Source organism: Synchiropus splendidus, chromosome 2 (genome assembly GCF_027744825.2).
Source record: "Synchiropus splendidus isolate RoL2022-P1 chromosome 2, RoL_Sspl_1.0, whole genome shotgun sequence".
Classification (NCBI taxonomy): domain Eukaryota; kingdom Metazoa; phylum Chordata; class Actinopteri; order Syngnathiformes; family Callionymidae; genus Synchiropus; species Synchiropus splendidus.
Window position 1 is genome coordinate 13584649 of NC_071335.1, and position 21556 is coordinate 13606204.

Here is a 21556-nt window from a genome sequence, read left to right on the forward strand (position 1 = left end):
AAAACAGGATTCTTTAAATTCTAAATGCGTCGCCAATATGAGATACAAATAAATTGGCCTCAAATGACGTATTCTTTTCCTCAAGTAAGTAATGTCCAAATCTTGAGTTCAAGTTAGAGATGTCAGTTGTTTTCTAACATCACGAAACGTAATAGTTTGGGAGCTCCAGTTTAGCATGCTTTATTTAGCTGTCAATCATATAGTGGTGCCAGGTTGAAAGGACTGTAATAACAGTGTTATTTCAGAAGTGTGTTTGAAATTCATGGCTTCTTCAGGTCAGCACCTTAGGGTTTACAAAGAAATTATTAGAGGGGGTTGTCGTAGACTTAACACCGGATCTGATCCAGCAGGATGAGCTTCATTTTTAAGCACTCCATCATCATGGCAATGGTTTCTTTATTTATTTATGATATGAACACGGTTGAGCTAGTGTCAGCAGCTCACATTTATATTGCTGCGATTGAAATTTTATTTCACCAGTTTATAGTCCAGTCATGGCAGGAATAACACGCAATAAAGGTTTTAGTAATGTGTGCAATAGAGTGGTAAATTTTTACTTGAACAACACCTCATACTCAATGGATTCTGTTAAATAATAAAATACTTTCAATTGCAGAAATAAAAATGGAACATACAGACAACATACGTCAGCATATGTCGAAATTTCTTCAACTTAAATTTTTGGTAATTAAATGACAAGGCTGTTTTATCCCTTTTTATTATAAATGGAAAAATAACTTTTTTGGAATATATTTTAGTGAAAATGAAGGGGGGAAATAATTGTCAAATAATTCAGAAGCAAAAATACTAAATGATACAAATTCAACCTAATATAATTTTCGAAGTTGAAGAACTGTGACAGGGTTGTTTGTGTCCATACTTGTTCATGTATTTATATGGGCACCGTGACGCCTTGCTGATTCAAAAGCAAAATAATCAGTTACAAAATGACCCATACAGAAAGAGAGTTAATAGAAAACCTGATTTAGGAAATCTAAAAGATCAACAAAGGTTGAACGAGTGAGCTGGATGAGTGCAGCGTGTCTTATTTCCTACAGTAGTCGCACTTTCTTTGTTCAACAGTTGGTTCATGATGAGTTACAGTTGGCCTGGCAACGCAGGCAACTGCTTCGTCACGTGACACATCCGGGCGCGTCCCCGCCGCCCAGTAACCAATGGAGGCTCGGCTGCCGGGGTCGCGCAGTGGAAGCGGCGTACAAGTGTTTGCTCTGGTGTCCTCCACCCGCCGCTGCTCAGCCGAGATGGACTGAAGCCTGTCCAGCGCATTCACGCCGGGGGAAGCGTTTCGTTCTGTGTGCGGATATTCGGGCCACGGAGGCGGATACCTGGCGGCTGATGGCGTGTCCGGAGCGGCTGGTGCTGGAGTGACAGGCGGCTTTTGGTGTAGCATGTGATCCGGAGCACACGCTGAGGCGTGGAAGTGAATACGAGTCGGAGAAGAAACGTTCCACGTTTGCTTTTGACTGTGCGACCAGGAAGCTGTCGGAGGGATGCGTGCGTATCCGGCCATTCAGGTCACTACCGAGTGTTCCTGCTGTCTCAGTCTGAGATGTTGAAGTCACCTCGCAGCATTTTAGGTGGAGCAGCAGCGGCAGCTAACGTTGGTTTCCAGGGAGGATCAGTTCAGGCGCGGTTAGCCGAGCCAACAATGCGGATTCCCTCTGCTCAGCCTTTGTGTCAATAGACGCTTGCGTGAAGTTGTGAACACTTCCAGGATCAATATACGCCACATCGACGTGTTTCCCGACATCGGAGGAGAACAAAGCACCGGCTGGAGGAACAGATCCCACATGTGCACAGGTTGTTGGTGAGATCGAGGACTCGGTGATGGCGAACGACTCAGTACAAGTGAGTCAAGTCACATTCTTTGTGCGTTTCTAGAAGAAAACTCAACTAAAACATATCTTTATGTCTTTTTATTGAACGTTTAACGATACAGAGTAATATACATTACTATTGGGGAGAAGTTATAGGTAGGTTAATTCAAATTTTAATGAATATATATCATTTTAAAGAGCCATATTGCTCTCCCTTGACCAACTAATAATAATACTAAATTCCTAACTGCTGTAACACTGCAACTAACTTCATTTGAGTGGCACGCTTTCTTCATTTTCTCAGTTTTAAATATGAGCAAAACATGCCAGAAAATCATTTTGAATTTGATTGAAAGCGTAACATTGACTATGATTCCTGTCGCACAAAGTGAGTTTTCAGAACAGGGTTTTACTCAAAACAGTCGTTTTTACTTTCGTGACATGATCGTGTTTGGAGAGCTGGAGCCTCTCTGGTTCACAGTCCTTCTGAGTGGTTGTAGGCCACATGGAATTAGATCTTGTGCCCCAAGTGGCCCCGGGACCTGACTTTGGACAAAGTCTAGTTCTTCAATTATTCAACAGGGGGGGTCATCAAATGTCAAACCATCTCTAAGAATCTAAAGTATTGGAGTCTCTTCTCCACTAGAATGGTTGTCTGAATGCAAAATGGAATCAAATATTAGTCCAGGAACAGGTTTGGCTTCTGGATCAGCCTCTCAGATGCACTTATTTTATTGAACGGTTACAACGATTCGCTGGTGTAAAACAATTCTGATTTGTTTGCTTGTAGTCTGGGTCGAGTCAAAGCTGCTAGGTGTCACCTTTTGGTGGCGCCACCAACAGCCACTCTGCCTGATTGGTATGGGATCATTTATCTCTTGTTAATAATGCACGTCGCGGCGCTGGGCGTGGAGGAGCTTCAGCGGGGTCACCTTGGTGTCAACTGTTTTTGCCATGTGCTGGAGGTGTTTGTTCACTCACACAAGGTAAAGGCAAAAACATGCTGGCACAACACTGTGTCATGTTATAAAACAACACACAGCTGCCCTCATCACGCACACGGTCTTTCTAGAGCCTTAATGGAGCAGAGCGCCTTTGAATTTCACAAGAAATCAGTCACAGTTTTCTTATTAATGTGAGTAATGTGGAATAAGTGCTATCAGTTGACCTCACTTTATGACGTTGAAGGCTTCGTGGTGCTGCTTGGAGGCGTGTGCTGAACAAACCTCTAAATATAACTTGTCCCCTTTTCAATTTTCCTCAGAAGCGCATGATTCGGAGCATGTGTTTTTCGTTAGATCCGCCGCAGCCTGTTATAAATTCTGCTGCTTACGTTCTATATGTCATCTGACAGAAAGTTAAGAAGTTTCCTCCCACTCTTTTAATGTGCCGTCGCCCTTTTGCTTGTCAGTTTGCTTTGGGAAGCAGCTGAACCTGGAGGCCGGATCAGCGTGCTGGTAGTTGAAGCGTTGTCAGAGTGATTTGAAGAATTAGAAATGGAGTTGGCGTGTCAGTCGGCGCAGCCTGTCTGGATCTGCGACTCGGATTCGGTCGCTACGTTTGAGGAAAAGAAAGTGCTTCCTACTATTCAATAAAATGAAGAAGAAAACAGACTGGCAGTAGTTGAACGTCTCCATATGATGATCTGACTAAAGATAATTTAGAGGGTGTCCTGCAACCAAGCTTTTCGCTTCCTGGTGGTGATAAAACTTCATTTTATTTAAAGAGGGGTTTGTGAATCTCAGACTTTTTTTTGCTGGAGGTGGGGCAGGTGATGGTCTGTCATTTGCTTGTCCCCCCAGAGGAAAACCCCACCCCAAACTGCGTCACCCTTCCTTGTAAAGGTTAGAAGGGTTGGCATCCATGAATGATGGAGGACCATTTCTATAACTTGCACAGAGGAATCTCGTGGTCAGCATTTACGCATTGTGTGTTTTCTCCCAGATAAGCTTTTTTTCTGCCTCTATACTGGGGTTTTTGTGTTATCCTTAGCAGCAGACTCTTATAAGGAAAGAGTGGCAGTATTCCCCGGGGAGAATTACTATGGCCTCGGGAGGCAGTTATGCACACAGTTTTTCACTGTGCTGCCCTCAGGACAAGACGGACTCACCAGAAAAACACAATGAGATGTTGAGGAGCCTTAAGACACGAAGATAAACCTCGTGAATTGATTTGAACACAAGCCTGTTGGGTTCAGACGCTGCGGTTTGCCCTCCCAGTCAGATGATGCAAGGCCTCGCAGCTATACTTAGACTGCTGCTTTTTTCAGTCTATGTAGTTATGTTGTCTGGACTTATGATGATTTGCAACCCTTGGAACCTAAAATGGCAGATATGTCAAGTCTGATCACAAAGACAAATACTGTGTGACCCTGCGGAGCTACGCTTGGCTGCAGTCGGCTTCTGTGAGGCATTGAGGAGACTTTCTTAATAATAACAAAGTGATTCATTATCTAGTTCTGTGTGTGTAGATTTGTGTGTTTAATTGTTTAATAAAGGCTCTTGTGATTGAGCCCAGAAACTCCACAGTTGTCTGGAGGGATTATGTTTTTGTTTTACTGACTTAGTCCAGGGTTTCCATATGATGTATGCTCATCCATCGGTCACATGTAAATAGAAATTACACTGCTGTTTCAGAAAAAGGTTTTGTCCAACACGTAAAATGGGCAAATCGTCTGTTTTTTATGAGAGGTGTTCTATTCTTATTTCATAAACGCAATGTTTGTAAAACAAAAAAAGATCTCGCCAATAGTCTTTGGTGCTTAACAGAAGTGGTTTTTCAGGTTTGTCAAAGTCAGCCTAATCTTTTGGGCAATTGTAGTTGTGTGTTGTGTTTTCAAATTTGATCTGAAAAAGGGATGGGACATATGGAAAAATAAATATTTTGTGGTCAGTGTGTGGAAAACAAAAAAGAAAATCAGATGCAATTTATGCCAAAGTATGCAGAGAATATAAACATACCTTAAGGTAAACAATGCCACTGTGATAAAGAACACCCTAGCAACATAGGAGTTCACTTTCAATAATCTTGAAACTTACCATATCAGTGAAGACATGACTGTTTGCTACTTTCATCATCACGTGCATTGCCCGAATCACTACGTAAATTAGCCTCAGCTTCAATGAGAGCTGCCACAGCATCAGGGAAAAAAATAATCTCACGTGGTAAAACGTATTAAAACAAAGTGGGAACATGGAAACAGACAGATGACACGTAAAAAAATCACAGTGGTGGACGTGAACGTTGCTCGTGGAACTCGAGTCGCGCATTCTGGCTGGACGTATGAAGAGACGGACCTTGTGAGGACAGCTTGGATTGGAGGCAGATTTACTTCAAATGATGATCGTTTTTACTTTCACCAATAGAGTAAATGACAAAACATTCTCCTTTGTTTCATGCTGGGGTGTGGGGGGGTTGCGGTGGCTCTCCCACAGTTTCACAAACTCTTGGCAGAAACCCTGTTAGTGAAAGGAGTCAAATAAAAATGAAAAATCTCTTTTAGAGGAACAAGTTTGATCAAAATCCAGCAACTTCAGAACATATTACTATTCAGGTACATTGTGAAGGGTTTTCTAAAAAGTGGACATCATGACAGATTGGAAAGGAAAAGCATTTTGTCAACTCTATGTCACTGTGTTGATGTTTAGTTCCGAATTCACCTTCCTTTAAAAGGCCTTTTTGGGGAGTTTAAAGACAAAACTTTATACTGAACTTGACTGATGCAACTAATGAAGTATTTGATCAACAACGTATATAGAGCGACTGAAACAAACCCCTTAACGCTGAATGCTGAATGAACGCCTTTTAACTGCCAAAATACAAGTCTAAACTCAGTGTGCCATGGTCATTTTATGGGCTCCAATATACTCCTGCCTACGTTTTGTCTCTGAAAGACGTGCAAAAACATTTGTCTTCCAAGGTTAAAACCTCGCAGCCATGCGGAGTCATGCTAAGATACATGAAAGCATAAGTGCACTTGGATGACAGATGTGCGAAAAGGCACGTCTGATACCGTTTCCCTATTTAGGAAGATGACTTTGTGTTCTCCAGTGGAGTTTATAAATGAGCGAGACGTCCTCAGGCTCGGGCGTTATGTCGATGAGGAGGCTCCACAGCTGTGAAGGAATAATCACCAGCATTGTCTGACACTGGCCGATCACATTTAGTTCACACTGAGTTCACTTCCCTCAGCCTTAGTGCGGCTGTTAACTGGCTCACCTCGCCGAACAAATGAACCAGCAACCTTGCTGCAGGTGAGGCAGTAAAGTCGACTGCAGTTTGTCATTTCAGTTGAAGGTATCCTCTACATTTCGGCTTGTAAAGCGATACATTGCAAAGAAGGCTCCCTGCTGTGGCAGCTGTTAATATCTCGCCGTTTCATCTCTCAATTTCACTGTGCAAACAAGCCGTACTTCACGTGACCTCAAACCTACATCGGCCACAACCCTCTAACACAAACAGTTGGCCATCTTTGGTGACGCCAATGACTTTCCAGTTGAAGGCGGAAGCATGCTGGATAGTCTGAACTCTACAAACGTCGACACATCGTTCAGTGCAGATGTGGCGCCGCTTCCCCCCGTGTCGCTCTTATATAACCGCAGCTATTCCTCCCCACGTCTCTCTCGTGGGATGGGCATGGCTTGTCAACACCAGCGGACTTGCACTGTGACACACTTTGACCTTTGACCCTCCTCATTATGGCTTTGTCCAGGGCCCCCTCAGGCCACATGAATCGACCATATCATCATGTGTGAGTACTGCCGCTCTGTTTAAACAGCTATTGAGTTTGTTTAACTCACTCTTGACCTGTGCGAGCGTCATCAAAATCCGAGTAGATTTTCAGGGACTAAATCAAGTTTCTGTGTCCGATATTTGCCTGGACATGCAGAGTTGGATGTGATGCTTATCCCCTTCATGAAGTCTCTGTGAAGCGGTTCAATAAAAGGCAAATGGCATAGATCTGAACAGGACAGTTTTCTTCTGCCAGTCTTCCAATATTGAGTGCAGAATGAATTCATCCTTTTGTTCATGTCATGTGAATGTGCATGGTGATTTCCTCCCTGCGGGGGGTCAGCTGGTAAACAGGGGGAGAACAAAGCAATAGTGGGGATCTTAATGGGATAAACTAGGCGTGGTTCCCTTGTGCTGACACACCACGAGGGGACCAGCGTGAGGGCTGTGTATAGCAGTGCGATCTGTTGAGAGCATGATCACATTTTGGGAGTTAAAAGTAAACGTAATGAAGCTATGCTTCTCCAGTTTATAAAAGCTCTTGCTTTCAGTTCAATTCTGTACCTTTTAAACACCCAATGTGTCTACCAGTAAGTTCGCCGCCCTTCAGGATTTGTGAAACTGGGTCTTCAACACAAGTCAACTTGCTTTGTTACATAATGATGCGAGTGTTGCTGAGAGCGTTGGCCTATTATGGGATGTTGAGGGGTCGCACGACGACTGCGGTTGCACCTGTATGTGGATATGAAGCAGTGTCATTTGCAGTGGTTTTGTTTACAAAGCGATCGTATTATAACCTGTCCAGGCATTTTCTTTGTTGTTTTGGTCGTGAAATTCATTTAAATTTTAGTTGGATGCCCCTGTAGCGTTTTGTTCACGTTCTGTTCCTGACGTCCCCGAACACGAACAGTAGGTTCTCTTTAATCACGTGTTGATAGTGGCGATCACTCTTCCACATTTTCACTTCAAATCTGGTTTCTGAATTTGGATATCTACCCATATCATTCTGATATTCGATATTCTCAGTTTGCTTCAATATAGGGTGGAGGTATTTTTTCATATATATTTAATTTTTGATTTTAAACAATTTAATTCCGAATTATTCGATTTAAGATCATGATTTACTCCCCTCTACTTTGCAAAACAGACTGACTAGGGTCCTTTTCACGTTTAAGTTTTAAACGTGCAGCTATGCTTCGATGGAGTTGTTCCAGCTGCTACATGAAGCCATTATCACATGCTGCTTAAGTAACTCAAATAAAAATAATTTATAAGAAAAGAAAAGTATTTTTATTTTAATTTGTGAAAAATTGTAGCTGCGGACAGTCAGCTATTTAAGCTTGTTATTTGCAGAAACAAATTGCAGAGTATTTGTTTAAGGATGTCTCCAGAAAAGGCTGGACAATATGGCAACAATACAACATGATTGATTTACTTTAAATAACTGTTTCGATTTTATCACAATCTAGTTTGGCTGACAAATCATTAACACTCTTGCTTCTTAACAACAATGATCCTTTATCTAATGGCATTTTAGACAGTGTTTTCTTGGTTCTAGATGTAGTTTTTAGGCCACATTTGCTGTTAGCTCTGCGGTGCAGACAGTCTTTGGCGTTGTGGGACCGACAAGGAACACTCCATCATTCTGTCGTGTAGGTGTGGATGAGTCTGGATCATTTCCCACGGCACACCTGACAGTCTCTCCCTGCACACTAGTGCGCCGCGGCACACTGGCTGAAAAACGCTGGCTTAAGTAAACTGCTACGAGACATGAGGTACATTGGAGACTGACAGCTCAATTAAACCCCCAAATAGTGCTGGCATAGCAGTCTGTGTGGTTACAAACACGACAGGGTTCAACAAGAGACGTTGACTTTCTCATCTCCGCACTTATTTAGCTATTATTTTTAAACATAAACGAAAATGTTTTTAGCGTGAGTTTTATCATTATCGCCAAAATGGCAAAAAAACTCCAAAGGATATATTGTTTATATTTTTCGTTTTACTTTAATTTTTTTCATGTTTAATATTCGTCAAAGTTTTAAGTTTCAAATTCTCTCCCCAAAGAATAATCATTGTGAAGAATCATGATTTCAGCATGAGTCATGCTGGTGCCATAATCACGTTCACACTGACAAAGCCAGATCGAGACGTCAGTTTCACACTCGTGTTTACTTCTCACCTCGCTGGAAGGAACAGCGTTTAACTGCTTTCTGAAGATGTGCGTGTCTCTCTGTGTGATTGGCCTGAAATATGACAGAATTATTGTGGAATAGTTAAAAAAGCTGAAACGTGAAACACGTTTTTCATTTCTCACGTGTGTTCTAAAGCGTATCTGAGGTTTGTATTCCACATTTAATCATTTATTCAGCAATGACACATGATAGAACCTGACACCGATTACTTTGCCAATATTCTGTCCCATGTGCCTCTTCTGTTTAGAGTTTTTCGGGCGTGAAAAAAAGGTCCTAGGTGAAACACTGTTCCATCACCCTCAGACCCTCATTCTTAACCTGACACCAAACCTGTCAACAAACCTGTCAGCAGCTGAAGGCTGCATTAAATTCATGACTTCTCTCATAACTAACTTTCTTAGAATAAATTCCGCGTCTTCAGTGGTTAGATTTTGAATGTGTGACTTCATCTGTGACTGTTCAGGTCTCTGGTCTAATGGTCCGCATGCGCTGTTATGCCATGGATCCGCAGGTCCACTTCAGCTGTCGAGGACATGTATCTACTGTGAGCTGTGGGCTGTAACATTGTTTAGTATTTTCAGTTTGCGATGGCTACTGTATTTTCAGAATTCATACTATAATATACTAACAGTCCCTTGTGATACTTAAAAGAAATGGAGACTGTTCAGTGAGATGTGGCCCTTTGCTGCATCCCCCGTCTCATTGGTGACGGTGCACTGGGAACAGACGTGTGTGTGTAACCTGATCCGCCATGTTGTCCTGCCATCATCGCACTCCCCTTCATTCTTCTGTCCTCTCCCACTATCCCACCTCCCTTCACTCCCAACCAGCTGCTGCTCTCCTCCATGACCACTGTCTTGGGCACGGTTGATCCCGCTGCAGTGATCTAAACGTTCTGGGGATCATTATAGGAGGCACCTTTATTTTGTGGGGTGATGTTGTCACCAGCGTTGTCCCACAACAACTCCCTCGGGTTTTATCTCATTTTGGCCCTTTCACTATTTGGATATTTTGCATACCTCAGTATACACTGACGTGTTTGGTTAGATTGTTTTACATGTCAGTGGAAAGCAAATATGTCTGTTAATCTCTCTGGCAACGTGAGTTCTCTTGAAGTACATGAATGACAGTGTGATGAATTACTCTCTATCAGAGGATTACTATGACTCTGGTTTCACTCCCTTGAACGTTGCCATGAGCAAGTGTTTGCGATTGAAACTGTGTTGTGTGTGTTGGTTTAATAGTTCCCTCTTCAAACTTCTAACTTCAGTTTCGGTGTGTGTAGACTTTTCGGCTGGTTCCATTTGACCTTTGACTCTTATCTCCATCTTGACTTCTGCTGATACTGTCGTTGTGCAAACAGCACTTTTAAAAATGCGGTGTTAAAACAAACATAGGCCAAGAGAGTGTTAAGGTGTGTGTTTCCTCAGAGTTGCTTGAATCTTCATGAAACGCACAAGCTCAAGGTCCAGCAATATACATCTGGCTTGTTAATGATATACAACCCTAAAAGTCTTTATTGCATATAGATGAATTATAGGTTATGTAGTCTGCCGTCGCTGTAGTTTGAAGCACATTCCAGTCATGTCTGCTTTATGACAGATACGGCTTGCTAAGAGGCTGCTGAGAGTTGGGCTCTGGCTGTAGTCACATAATCCTTCAGAGAAGATGTATTTTATGTTTCATATTTCCTGGGGTGCCACGTTTATTGTGGCATTGCTATGAGCGAATGATATAAAACCGACCTCCAACTGCTTCGAACATGAACTGCTTCAGTCTCTGCTTCCTCATGAGCCGATGTTCCATATGTGAACCGGGCGGCAACCGCGGCATGACACACACAGGATCCGTTTGTTGCCAACCTGTCCCACAACATGAGTGTTAAGAGGTAGCCACAGGAATGAGTTGGTATCTAATGTCATAGATTTATCGCATACTTGCTGAAAAGCACTGCTACGAAGTTCTTAATATCATTTTAGATCTAGTTTTATTGTCAGTGTAGTTGCATCATGGCAGCCTACATCTCCCACAGTAAAACCAGATTACAGAACTTATTATGAGCCATGTTTGATTCCATAATAGTAATTATGAAAAGGGCTCATTTTTGTTGATGAATATAACATGAAAAGTGAATTAATTTGGCTGAGCTGTCCCAGGACACAGTTCATCCCTTCATAAACATCTCTAAATTACTCTCTCAGCTTTATTACAAGCCCTGTGTGTACTATGATTCTGTGTTCGCGCCCGCTAAATATGGTGTGCTCATCCTGTTTTATAACATCACCTTTTACTCAACTGACTGAACACTGTTTAGATATTGTCTCTCGTGTCCCCGCGATGCTTTTAGCTGAATTAATTCTGCTCAATTTAGGCCGTGATTAAAGTGAGTTTGTGCGGCTGTTTGGTTTTAGTCGTGGGCAGCTCTGTGGTTTCTGTGGCCTTTGTGACAGAGAAGATAAAAGCTGAAACGCATGACCTTTTTAGATGTCAGAGCCGACACAAGCTGGTGTCAACAAGGTAAGGTACTGCACTGAAAGTCAGCATCTGGTATCGTCACCCTTGCTACAGGAAAGCACAGCGAGTCGTGACATGTAAATAAACACACGCTGAACTGGTCCTCACTGCCTCTGCCACGCCTGACTGGCTGTCAGAACTGTTCATGTTGTGACACACAAACTGAGTTGTGACGCTTCATTCATATTCATGTGTGTTTGAGTGACTGTTCACCCCTCACTGGATTTGTACAAAAATATGATGCACTCTTCTCCTTGAAATAATGGTAGATGTTTGGCCGTTCCATGATGGAAGTGGCTGACAATGTAATGACTAGTTTGCTTGTTGATGTCGTATTAAAATGGTAGCCATCTTTTTGTCAAATGTTTTTCATACCATGGTCAATCATCTCTGGGATCCTAGTGTCGGGTATTTGGTTTTGTACCTTTCACCTCTTTAAAACCCTCGTCTATCTATTCATCTGGTAGAAACCTCTCTGTGTATGAATTCCAGAAACGGTTCCTAGCATATTCTGGTCTGGTCACCTTTTTTACTAATTCGTCGGATGCTGTCGGAGATCACGAAGATGTTAAAACAGAGTTCATTACGGGGAAGTCACCTGTCTTTCCTGTAAGGAAATGAGTACATGTAACAACCTGCTCAACTTGCGTCCACCCGTACTTACGACAACAGCCAGCAGATGCTTATAAATTCAATGTCTGGTACCGCAACGCGTACAACAGTTACGGCAGCATCTCACTCTCACACAGTGATCTACCACTACAGTAGTAACTATAAACCTCGCGATGGCTATTTTGAATGGCATTCAACTTATGTCCATTCCTTCTTGCGACCGATCCCGGTTGAAAGTTGGATGTTACTTGTACATGCATTTGGCAAGTGTCAGAAACTCAAAGGTGAACTACACAAGCTGGTCCCTTCTTCTTCCTCCTTCCTGTGTGAGTGTTTGGCAGTGAACCCGGCCTCCCATGCTCTTTTATCCATCAGTGGCCCGCAGCGCTGTGGGACAAGCTGTACTGTCTTCCTCCCCTACCTCCTCCTTCATGCTTTTTGACCACTCCTCTTCCTCCCCCTAACCTTCGCGCTCTGTGTCTTTTCTTCCTCCCATCTGTCTCATTCTCCCTCGTCGTCCACCTCCCTGGGTTTGTCAGTCTGTCTCTGCTCATTTTCTATCTCCTCCGGGGGTTTTGTTTACTTGTGTCCGTCTCTTGCGATTGGACGGCGTCTGCCTTTGTCTGCTTCTGTATTCCTCCTCAACTTTCAGGCATTCCGCATGGAACTGAAGATTATTTTAGGTTGTTCTAGGATGCCTATTGTATTGCAGCCATAGGGCACTGGACAGATGAAAGATTGCTTCATGAAAAGCTGTTTTCAAACTACAAAAAAATGTTAAGGAACAATAGTTGCTGGAAGACTGGTTGACATTTCTGATGGTTGGATTTAAGGGATTGAAAATAGCTGCTTCAAGAATGCTTACTGCAAAACCAAAAAAAAAAAACACCTGTCTTCTTAGCAACTGTTATTCATTTTTACTTGTCTGTAGTTTCATTAGGTACTGCAGTATTACAGTAGGAGCAGGTCAATTGTTCCCCTCCCAGCACACTTCCAGTAGGCAGGTATGTTTGTTGGCATATAGCTGTCGCTCATCCAGCCCAGATAATGACCTGTGCCTAGTTCCATCTCTGTTCAATTCTTCTACACAATATAGTTTAACTGACTCCTCTGCTCATGCTCATGAATGATACTGTAATTTCTCAACTATAAGCTCAACGTTCTTCCGCACACTCGGGTGTCCTGCGGCTTGAACAATGATTCTCTAATACGTGGGGTTTTTTGTGGGCAAGATATTGAGCCCCTTCGTGGAAGACCGATGCAAATCACAGGCATTATTGACATTAAAGCTCTCAGCAATGTGCTGTGCATTCCTGGCCACTTGTCGAATGTTCCCGGAGCTCCGCCTCCACAGCCAGCCTCAGCTTCAGTGTGGATCTCCGGCAACTGTAGACATAAAGTAATCCTGTTGAAGGTAAATTTTTTTGCTGCCATCTGGCCTTTTTGTTTTAAATTTAACTAAATTATTTTTAGTTCTGTTCATTGCATAGTTTTATCACTGTTTAACTCCATTTGTTGGAAGTGTTTGTTTGTTTAAAATGGTGTACAATTACCATGTTGAAGTCTTTTTATATTGACTGTTTAGCTATGCAGCTCTATCTGAAGCTGAAGGACTGGAATTCATGAATGTTGACCAAAAAGAAGGGCTGGAACAAAAAAGGTTTGTTACAGTCGTAATATTAAAGCCACAATTCTGTTTTCAGTTCTCTGAGGTGTAGCATCAACAAGTTTCTTTTTCAAATGACATTCTAGGCAACTAACAATGATAAAATACACAAATGCCAAAAATCCGACTTAAAATGAAGAATAATTTTGCAATCTTTAACCAAAACCTTTGTTTTTACTGTAGTACTCTATCTGTGCTGCTGCCTCCTCGCTCTCTATCATAAGGTTCGATCATGTACTCTGTGGGGAGAGTTGTTGTAAACTAAAAAGCTTACTACAGTGAGAGACAAATTAAAACAGAGGACCACCGTTGTGTTCAGTTTCTGCTTAAATCTTGAATCGATTGTACGGCTTCAAATCTCAACAGATACGACACAGGAGGATTGCTTGGTGAATGCTTCACGAAATGACCTGCCATTTACTCTCTACATGCATTGAAATCCCAACACAAGGACACTTCTATAGGGACCTTCCTGCCTCACGTGGGAACACATTCTAGCAACTTGGTTCTGCCTCTAGTCTGCTCAGTCCACATACGAGCAGGGTATGTGTACTGTCAAACCCTACCAAAAATACAACCATAATGCTGAACTTAATTCCAAGTCAAATTGTTTTTGTATACTTTGATCCTGAGCCCCATTATGAGCTTCACTGAAACACTTTGTCTTGTGTTATGAACTCCACTTAAGTGAAGTAGTAGATAGTAATAAAGTAGTCTGTCTGTCTCGAGACTTTGTTCCCTGGCTCATGTATGTTCCCTTCCTCTCTCCCGTCTTTCCCTGCCGGCAGTATGTCGTCACCACACAGGCGTCTCAGGAATGCCTCCTGACACACAAACGGACTCACTCCAACTCTCTCAGACACACTTCCTCTCCTCTTCTCATTAATGGTGGAGAGCCGACATTGTTTGGACTTGAGGTGGAAGTCAGAAACTGGCTCACACTGCCGCATTAGTCTCTGCTGCAGGCAACTCAGCAGGGGACACAAATCCAAACTGACTTCAGATCAGTAGTCATTCATACTATCCCTCAGAAGTTCGTGCAGTGAGACACTGATATGTGTCTTGGTGCTTTCCAGGGGCGACTCGTGAAGCTCATCCACGCCTGTCGTATAGAAAATGCAATGAAGGCAGACGTGCCTGGTAATGCCTCATGTTAACACCCTACATATAGTTCCATGCATTTAGTTCACGTGTGTATTATGTGGTTGACTTGTGCTACCGTTATATGGTGCCCAGTTTGAAGCAGGGTAACTTGTGTAGCCATATGTGAGGACACTAATGTGTCCATTAATGAATAAAGCACCATGCGGCTCCCTTATATTGACGTAAAATAAACGGGTCTCTCAAATGTTTCTGTCCTTAATGGAATGCCTTTGCTGGAAGACAATCGAAGGAATGTACAAATTACATGCAGGCATTCTGCATGGCAGCAAGGGTTAGGGGTCAAACAGGGGATGCCCTTGTTCCCACAGTGTCCATCGATGTATATGGTGGTTGGTATGTTGGGGCACTTTCAGGTCTCTTTTACCTTCTAATCTCTTATGTTGCTGACTTTTGTACTTCCCTTCACCACAGTTGCGGTGTAAAACAAGAACACGCCCATATTTGCGGAATCATTGCTGCTATCCAGCCCTTTATTTCTTTATTAGTCTGTCCTGCCAACGGCGTGATCCTCCTCCCCCCCTCCCCTTTCTTCCTGTCCCTGTCCTATTCTTTCTCGGCTTGTTGTTAGAGTTAATGCCATATTTGTTTTCAACCAAAGATGGAAATGTTTGCCTCCCTGTTGCTCTGTGTCCCTCCATTTGCCTCGTCTACGTCCACTCAGTTTGACATGAAAAGGAAATGGAAATTCCCTGCAGGTGATTCTCTGCATGTGAACACACTAAGTACGAAGCATTGCAGTGGAAGCCTTTTAAGAAATCCTCTCTTGGGATTGTTTTACTACTTGGTGCAGGATAGTGTTGCAGACTATTGTCCATTCGTAGTCTGAACTAGAGGGACACACAAATGAGTAGTGTTTCTCCTATCGTCGCCATCTTCCCTAGTTGACTTGTTGCAGCCTTATACAGTTATTATTTAAGTATTTTTTTGTGTTCACCAAACCCTGAGCCTCTCAATGAAATGATCATGACATCTGCAGTCTGGTTGCGTCCTCGCTGTTCAGAAAGAGTGCAGTTGTTTCTATATACAGTATAAGATCCTGTCAGGGTTGTGAGCTCGAGTCATACGAAGCAGTCGCATGAATTCCATCTGTGCGGAACAAAAGCAGAGTCCACCCCTTAGAACAACAGTGTTCTCATTCAGAATCTTGCCATAGCATTTTGAAAAAATAAAAAATGACTGCACTGTACCCAAGTCTCAAGTCTTCGCTCTGGCATTCTAATGTGTTACGGGCCAATTTTTTAGCCGCCTCATTCTGACGTAACACAGTTGGACTTGTTTATGAACAGTGGGTAATGTCATGTCCAAAACAAGCCAAGAGTAGGCAGCTTTAAGTGGGTTTTGCTTCCTTCTCAGTAGATTGATCGTCCACACAGTGTTGAGAACAGATGTGAGAATGGAAAAGCAGACTATTGCCCCCCGTTTGGTATTTGTTTTTGCACCCAAACAAAACCTTCCATCCTCCTGTTGGATTCACTTTCATCTTAGACGGAGAGTCAGCGGGGAGGGTGAGTGTGCGTGGGCTGTTAAGGTTTTTGTATTAACAAGGTGTTGGATATCAAAATATGTTGCCTTTGCCCACATTCCTGCATGTATTTTTGGACATCCAGTCTCATTAAAAAAAATAAGCATGTGCCCATCTTTTGAAATGATGCACCTACATAGATAGTCTCATCTTCTATATTTGAGCCACTGGAATAGTTTGTTTAGTCTGAAATGAATCCTGGCACCAGTCCAATTTTTGGGTGCGAGGGAGTGTCCATGCTTAAGATTTTTATCACCGTTAATTAAGGGGAGGAAATATCTTCTGAAGAACTTTGCTCTCATTATTGCTTGGATTTACTGTCTCGCTGCATTACGTTGACACATTATAATTCCATGAAAAGCCATCGTCAGTGAGGATAAGGAAGATTCTTTGACTATAAAGTGTGTCCTATTTTCTCCCCTAACTGCACTGACAGCAGCAGAATGGCAGAGGAAACAGGAAAGGCCTGAGCAGCCTGGTGTTGGGACGGATATCCTCTCCAGGAGGCGTTCCCTGATCTCACGTCGCGCTCCCTCTTTATCTCTTATGTTACTCTGGGAAAACACGTTGACGCTCCGTGTGGCATGAACACCGCAGTTCACCAGCGATTCCTCTCTGTTGGGTAGTTTAAGTTAACTATGTGTTGGCATGGTGACGAGGAAGATGAGGAGAGCACTGAGGTAAAAATGTTTGTTCGCTCTGTGTGTTCTTGGAATAGCTGATTCCTGGTAATTGGTCTGTTGCTCGACTGCTCCTCTGAGCCACTGACAATTCCTTTAGGGCGATAATGTTTGCCGTAGGATTCTGGTTGGGTGGTGGTGGTGGTGTCTAAAGCAAACAAATGGTTTGACCAGACTTGGAAAAGTTTACAGAGCAGAGTACGAGGGTAAACTTGTTGTGGATTTCTAGCCCACACCCTGTTGCAGTTCAGTCGTCCTGCTCTCCCCTTTCCTCTACCTAACCCTGCTATGTGTCACCTTCTTCTTCACTTTGTGTATGTATTACGACCAAAAAAAAAAAAAAAAAATCTGGCAAACCCTTATCTAACATCGCCCTTTTCTCCTCGCCCAGAGTGACCCGGGTGGACTGTCCGTGCTGGAACAGCTTGGTTTGGACCAGAACTCTGACTTCTCTGACTCCGGTGTGCAGCAGCTTCTGGACGAACAGCGTGAGAGGATTCGCCGTGAAATCCGTAAGGAGTTAAAAATCAAGGAAGGGGCTGAGAACCTGCGCAGGGCGACAACTGACAAGAGGAACGTTCAACAGGTTAGCAGAGCCCGCTAGATCTGTATACCTGACATCATACACGATTTGAAGAAGCAGCTTCAAACACGACCTCGAAACTATCAGAATTCTGAATCAATACATCTGTATTATGAAGTAATATTCTTCGATTTCATGCTCATAGGTGGAGAGTCAGCTGCGGAGCTCCAACCGCAGGCTGGAGGATCTACATGCTCAGCTGCAAGAGCTGGACGCTTACATCGTGGTGAAAGGAGGAGACGAGAGTAAAGGTAGTTTGGGGGTTGCAAAATTCCTGCCCTCCTTCAATCCATTTGTTTCAGAAGCAAAGAGGCTTTTAGTAAGTCCTGTGCCTCATTTTAATCCTCTAAATGCGATGACTTAGATGAATGAGAACTTTGCTGTCTTGTGTCGATACAAGTGAAATGAATGGAGGATTTGCTTTCTCTTCTATGGAGGTTTTTGTTGAGACACATACACGGCTCAGAGGTGTCTCTGATGTTGCTTCAGTTTCTAATATGTAGCCATAGTGTGGTTCCTGACAAATTATATTTATGTTATCTTTGCTGCGAGCCCACAGAAAACGCAAGAGAATCACTTTGAAGCATGTTCTTTCTGACTATGGTGTCGCTCAACAGTTGAAGTTGGCCTACATGCTAAATCCCCTTCTATTATGTTACAACACACGAATTTGGGTTAGCTCTTCTCATGCATACACAGTGCAGGACACGTTACATAAGCATAAGAATCGATTTTCATTTTAGTTGCAAAATCAAGTCTCAAAAGAAGATAGTCAAGTTTCAGTATGTCGTCTCTAGTTAATATGATGTAATGGAACTCTCACTGTGTCCTCTGCTCCAACTTCCAGATGAGTGTCCCCAGTCTCCGGGGGCAGAGAGTCGAACCTCCGCCCACAAGGAGCGCATCGCTGCCTTGGAGAGGCAGCTCAACATCGAACTCAAGGTCAAACAGGGAGTTGAAAACATGATCCCCATCTATGCCAATGGATCCACCAAGGTGCGAATGCTTTACGTCTTGTATACACCTTCTAGGTTGCATTTATGAGTGAGAACTAGCACAGAAGTTATATGTGGCCAAAGGTCAGAACTCACTCACTATTATTCTGACGTTGACATTAAGTCAGCATTTGAAGACCGTTCAGCCACCACAAGAGATCACGCTGGTTGGTTTTGCATTAACACTTTCATAGGAGAAGTTATGTACTGCTTTAGCTGGGTTTATTTCCAATTCATGGCTGTAGAACTGCTTTTGTCCATATTTTCCAGTTACTAACAAAATTCTTTCTAATGTACATCGACATACATGTATGAAAAAGTGAACTTATTTAGCAGCGACATGTATTATTATTAAGTTGTTTTGCTTTTTCATGTAAACCATTGTGGTGCGCCGCTTTTGCTTGACTGAGAGCCGCCACACCTTCAAACACATTAAATCAAAGTGGGAACATCTAAACAAGCTAATACCACGCAATGCATCATGGGGGTGGACAAGATCATGGTGGGTTTTGTGGTGTTTTTAACGGCATTGAGAAAGAAACGTCACAATGACTGTTGCTCGTGGAACTCGAACTCGGAAGTTGCGCATTACGACCAAACTTGTGTACAGACTGCTGATTGTATGATGATTGTTTACTTGACACCAATTCAGTCAAATTCGAAGCTTTTCCATCTGCTTCCTTGTTTTTCTATCTGTGTTTTGTTCCATGAATTATTATTATTATTATTTTTTTTTTTTTGGTGGGCGAGAAGCACCACCAAACAAAATCCTGTTATTAAATAAAATAATTAGATTGTTAAGGATTTTTATAATTTATGAAAAACCTTTTTTTTCATATTTAAGATTACAGTTATACTTGTAAAATAACATTACCATAAAAACAACCTCGAACCCTATAATTTAAATTTTATTGTTGTTGTTGTTCTACACATCTCACCATTATTTTTATTGTATTTTTTCATTTTAAATTCTAATCTTCTCTTATACGAATGATTTTTCTCAAGTAGTTTCCTTCTTCATTCAATGTAAAATAAATAAATTAAAAGAGATGCAAAGTGGCAAAATATGTCTTGAACTTGAACATCCACAGTAGGTCCATTCATTTGGAGTTGCCTTATCAAAAGCTTCTCTGTTTTTAGGACAAGAAGATGCTTCAGACTGCCCAGCAGATGCTGCAGGACAGTAAGACCAAAATTGACATCATCCGCATGCAAATCCGCAAAGCTGTGCAGGCTACAGAGCACAATGACGACACGCAGGGTAGGTGGACCTTACCATCTGATTCATCAAGCAATGTTGCAGCGTTGGTTAAAAATACTGGAATATACATGCTCATATTTGGACCGCCTCTTGTGCGCCGTCTGTGTTGGAGTTTGCGAACCAGCTGCTGATGACGGGATGCTTTTAGGCAGCAGCAGGATCAGAAGGCCGCACCGCCGCTGTGATGGATGAAAAGCCGGCTTACCATTTTTTTTCATCTTTTGCCCTTTGTTCATGTGAGGGAAAAGATGAAACGGGCTTTTTCGTGAAATGTTTTGGACACACGGCAAAGAAGTCCAGCTCTCCCCTGCCCAAATGTAGACTTGAAAAATGTCGATTTATACTGCAATGAAACTTAATAAGTCTTATTATGTAATTCTCGGTGTTTCATGTGTGTGCTCCTGTTTTCACATACACTCACACGCGCACTGTTGGAAATCAATATCTTTTAAGGCAGGTGAACGGCTAGTGTGAGTGCTGTGACCATTACGGTCTCTCACTCTCTGAAAACAAGCCGATTAATGGTGCTTTGTTAGTGTTGATGGCAGTAATGCCGTTTTAATGCTCAGCGCCCCCTATTTATACGTGAAAACAATGGCCACATAGAAATTGGATATCAATGCAGAAATTAATGGCGCTCATTAGAGCCATGTCAAAAATTGCTATATTTATCTATTAATGTAGGATTGTGAAGCGTCCAAACTTGGAAGAATTTTATCAGTATTTTTAAAAAGTCAGATTTTTATTTGAAAATAGAGCTGTGTATGTAGTCTGCTTCTTCTTCTTTTCTGTTTCCTTGCGGCTTCTCCCTTCAGGGGTGGCCACAGCGGATCATCCTCCTCCATCTCACCCTGTCCTCTGCTTCCTCTTCTCTCAAACCTACAAACCTCATGTCCTCCTTCATCACCTCCATAAACCTCCTCTTTGGCCTCCCTCTCCACCTTCTGCCTGGCAGTTCCAACCTCAACATCTTCCTACCAATGTACTGGCTCTCTCTCCTCTGTACATGTCCAAACCATCTCCATCTAGCCTCTCTGACTTTGCCTCCTGAACACCTGACCACATGTGCTGTCCCTCTGATCTACTGCTTCCTGATCCTATCCATCCTGCTCACTCCCAGAGAGAACCTCAGCATCTTCATCTCTGCTACCTCCAGCTCTGCCTCCTGTCTTTTCCTCAGTGCCACTGTTTCCAAACCATACAACATTGCTGGCCTCACCACCCTTTTGGACACTTTCCCTTTCATCCTTACTGACACCCTTTTGTCACACATCACACTTGACACTTTTCTCCAATGATTCCATCCTGCCTGCACCCGCTTCTTCACCTCTTTCTCACACTCTCCTTCTCCCTGGACAGTTGAGCCTAAGAACTTAAAATCCTCCACCTTCTTTATCTCTCCATCCTGTAACTTCACCTGTCCACTTGGCTCCCTCTCATTCACACACATGTATTCCGTCTTAATGTAGTCTGCTTTTAATGGCAAATATTGAATTCCATAAGTAGTTTCAACTTTAATTTCTTACTTTATTTGCACTACTTTATTTGAATGGTATGTTCTTGTCTTTGTTCCTATTGTACGCTGCTACTCTATAATTCATGAGTCTGTAGCTCATTGAAACGTCTCCTCTGTGATCATTTCCCACTCTAATTTAAGTCTGCGTGACTAAGACCTCTGATGTGAAGGAGCTGTTTACATGGGGTCTGCTCACGTGGATCTCCACTGTCCTTGTCAACAATGCCTTACTCTTCTTATTCCACTGCTGTTTTACCCACAGTCAGTGGATTGTGTGTG

General features: G+C 42.7%; 1 protein-coding gene across 6 annotated transcripts in view; it reads left to right on the plus strand.

Moving 5' to 3' along the window:
* Window positions 1–1238: 1238 nt before the first annotated feature.
* Window positions 1239–21556, plus strand: part of LOC128753771 (serine/threonine-protein kinase N1-like) — a 32226-nt gene continuing 11908 nt past the window's right edge. For 5 of the 6 annotated variants that reach the window (XM_053855839.1, XM_053855836.1, XM_053855838.1 and 2 more), the window contains exons 1-5: window positions 16799–16922; window positions 17314–17508; window positions 17651–17756; window positions 18353–18501; window positions 19641–19761. In XM_053855839.1, the coding sequence (XP_053711814.1) occupies window positions 16881–16922; window positions 17314–17508; window positions 17651–17756; window positions 18353–18501; window positions 19641–19761 (613 nt within the window). In that variant the 5' untranslated portion in view covers window positions 16799–16880. Of the gene's footprint in view, window positions 1870–16798; window positions 16923–17313; window positions 17509–17650; window positions 17757–18352; window positions 18502–19640; window positions 19762–21556 lie in introns of those variants that run through there. The other variant, XM_053855837.1, reaches the window with a different exon arrangement.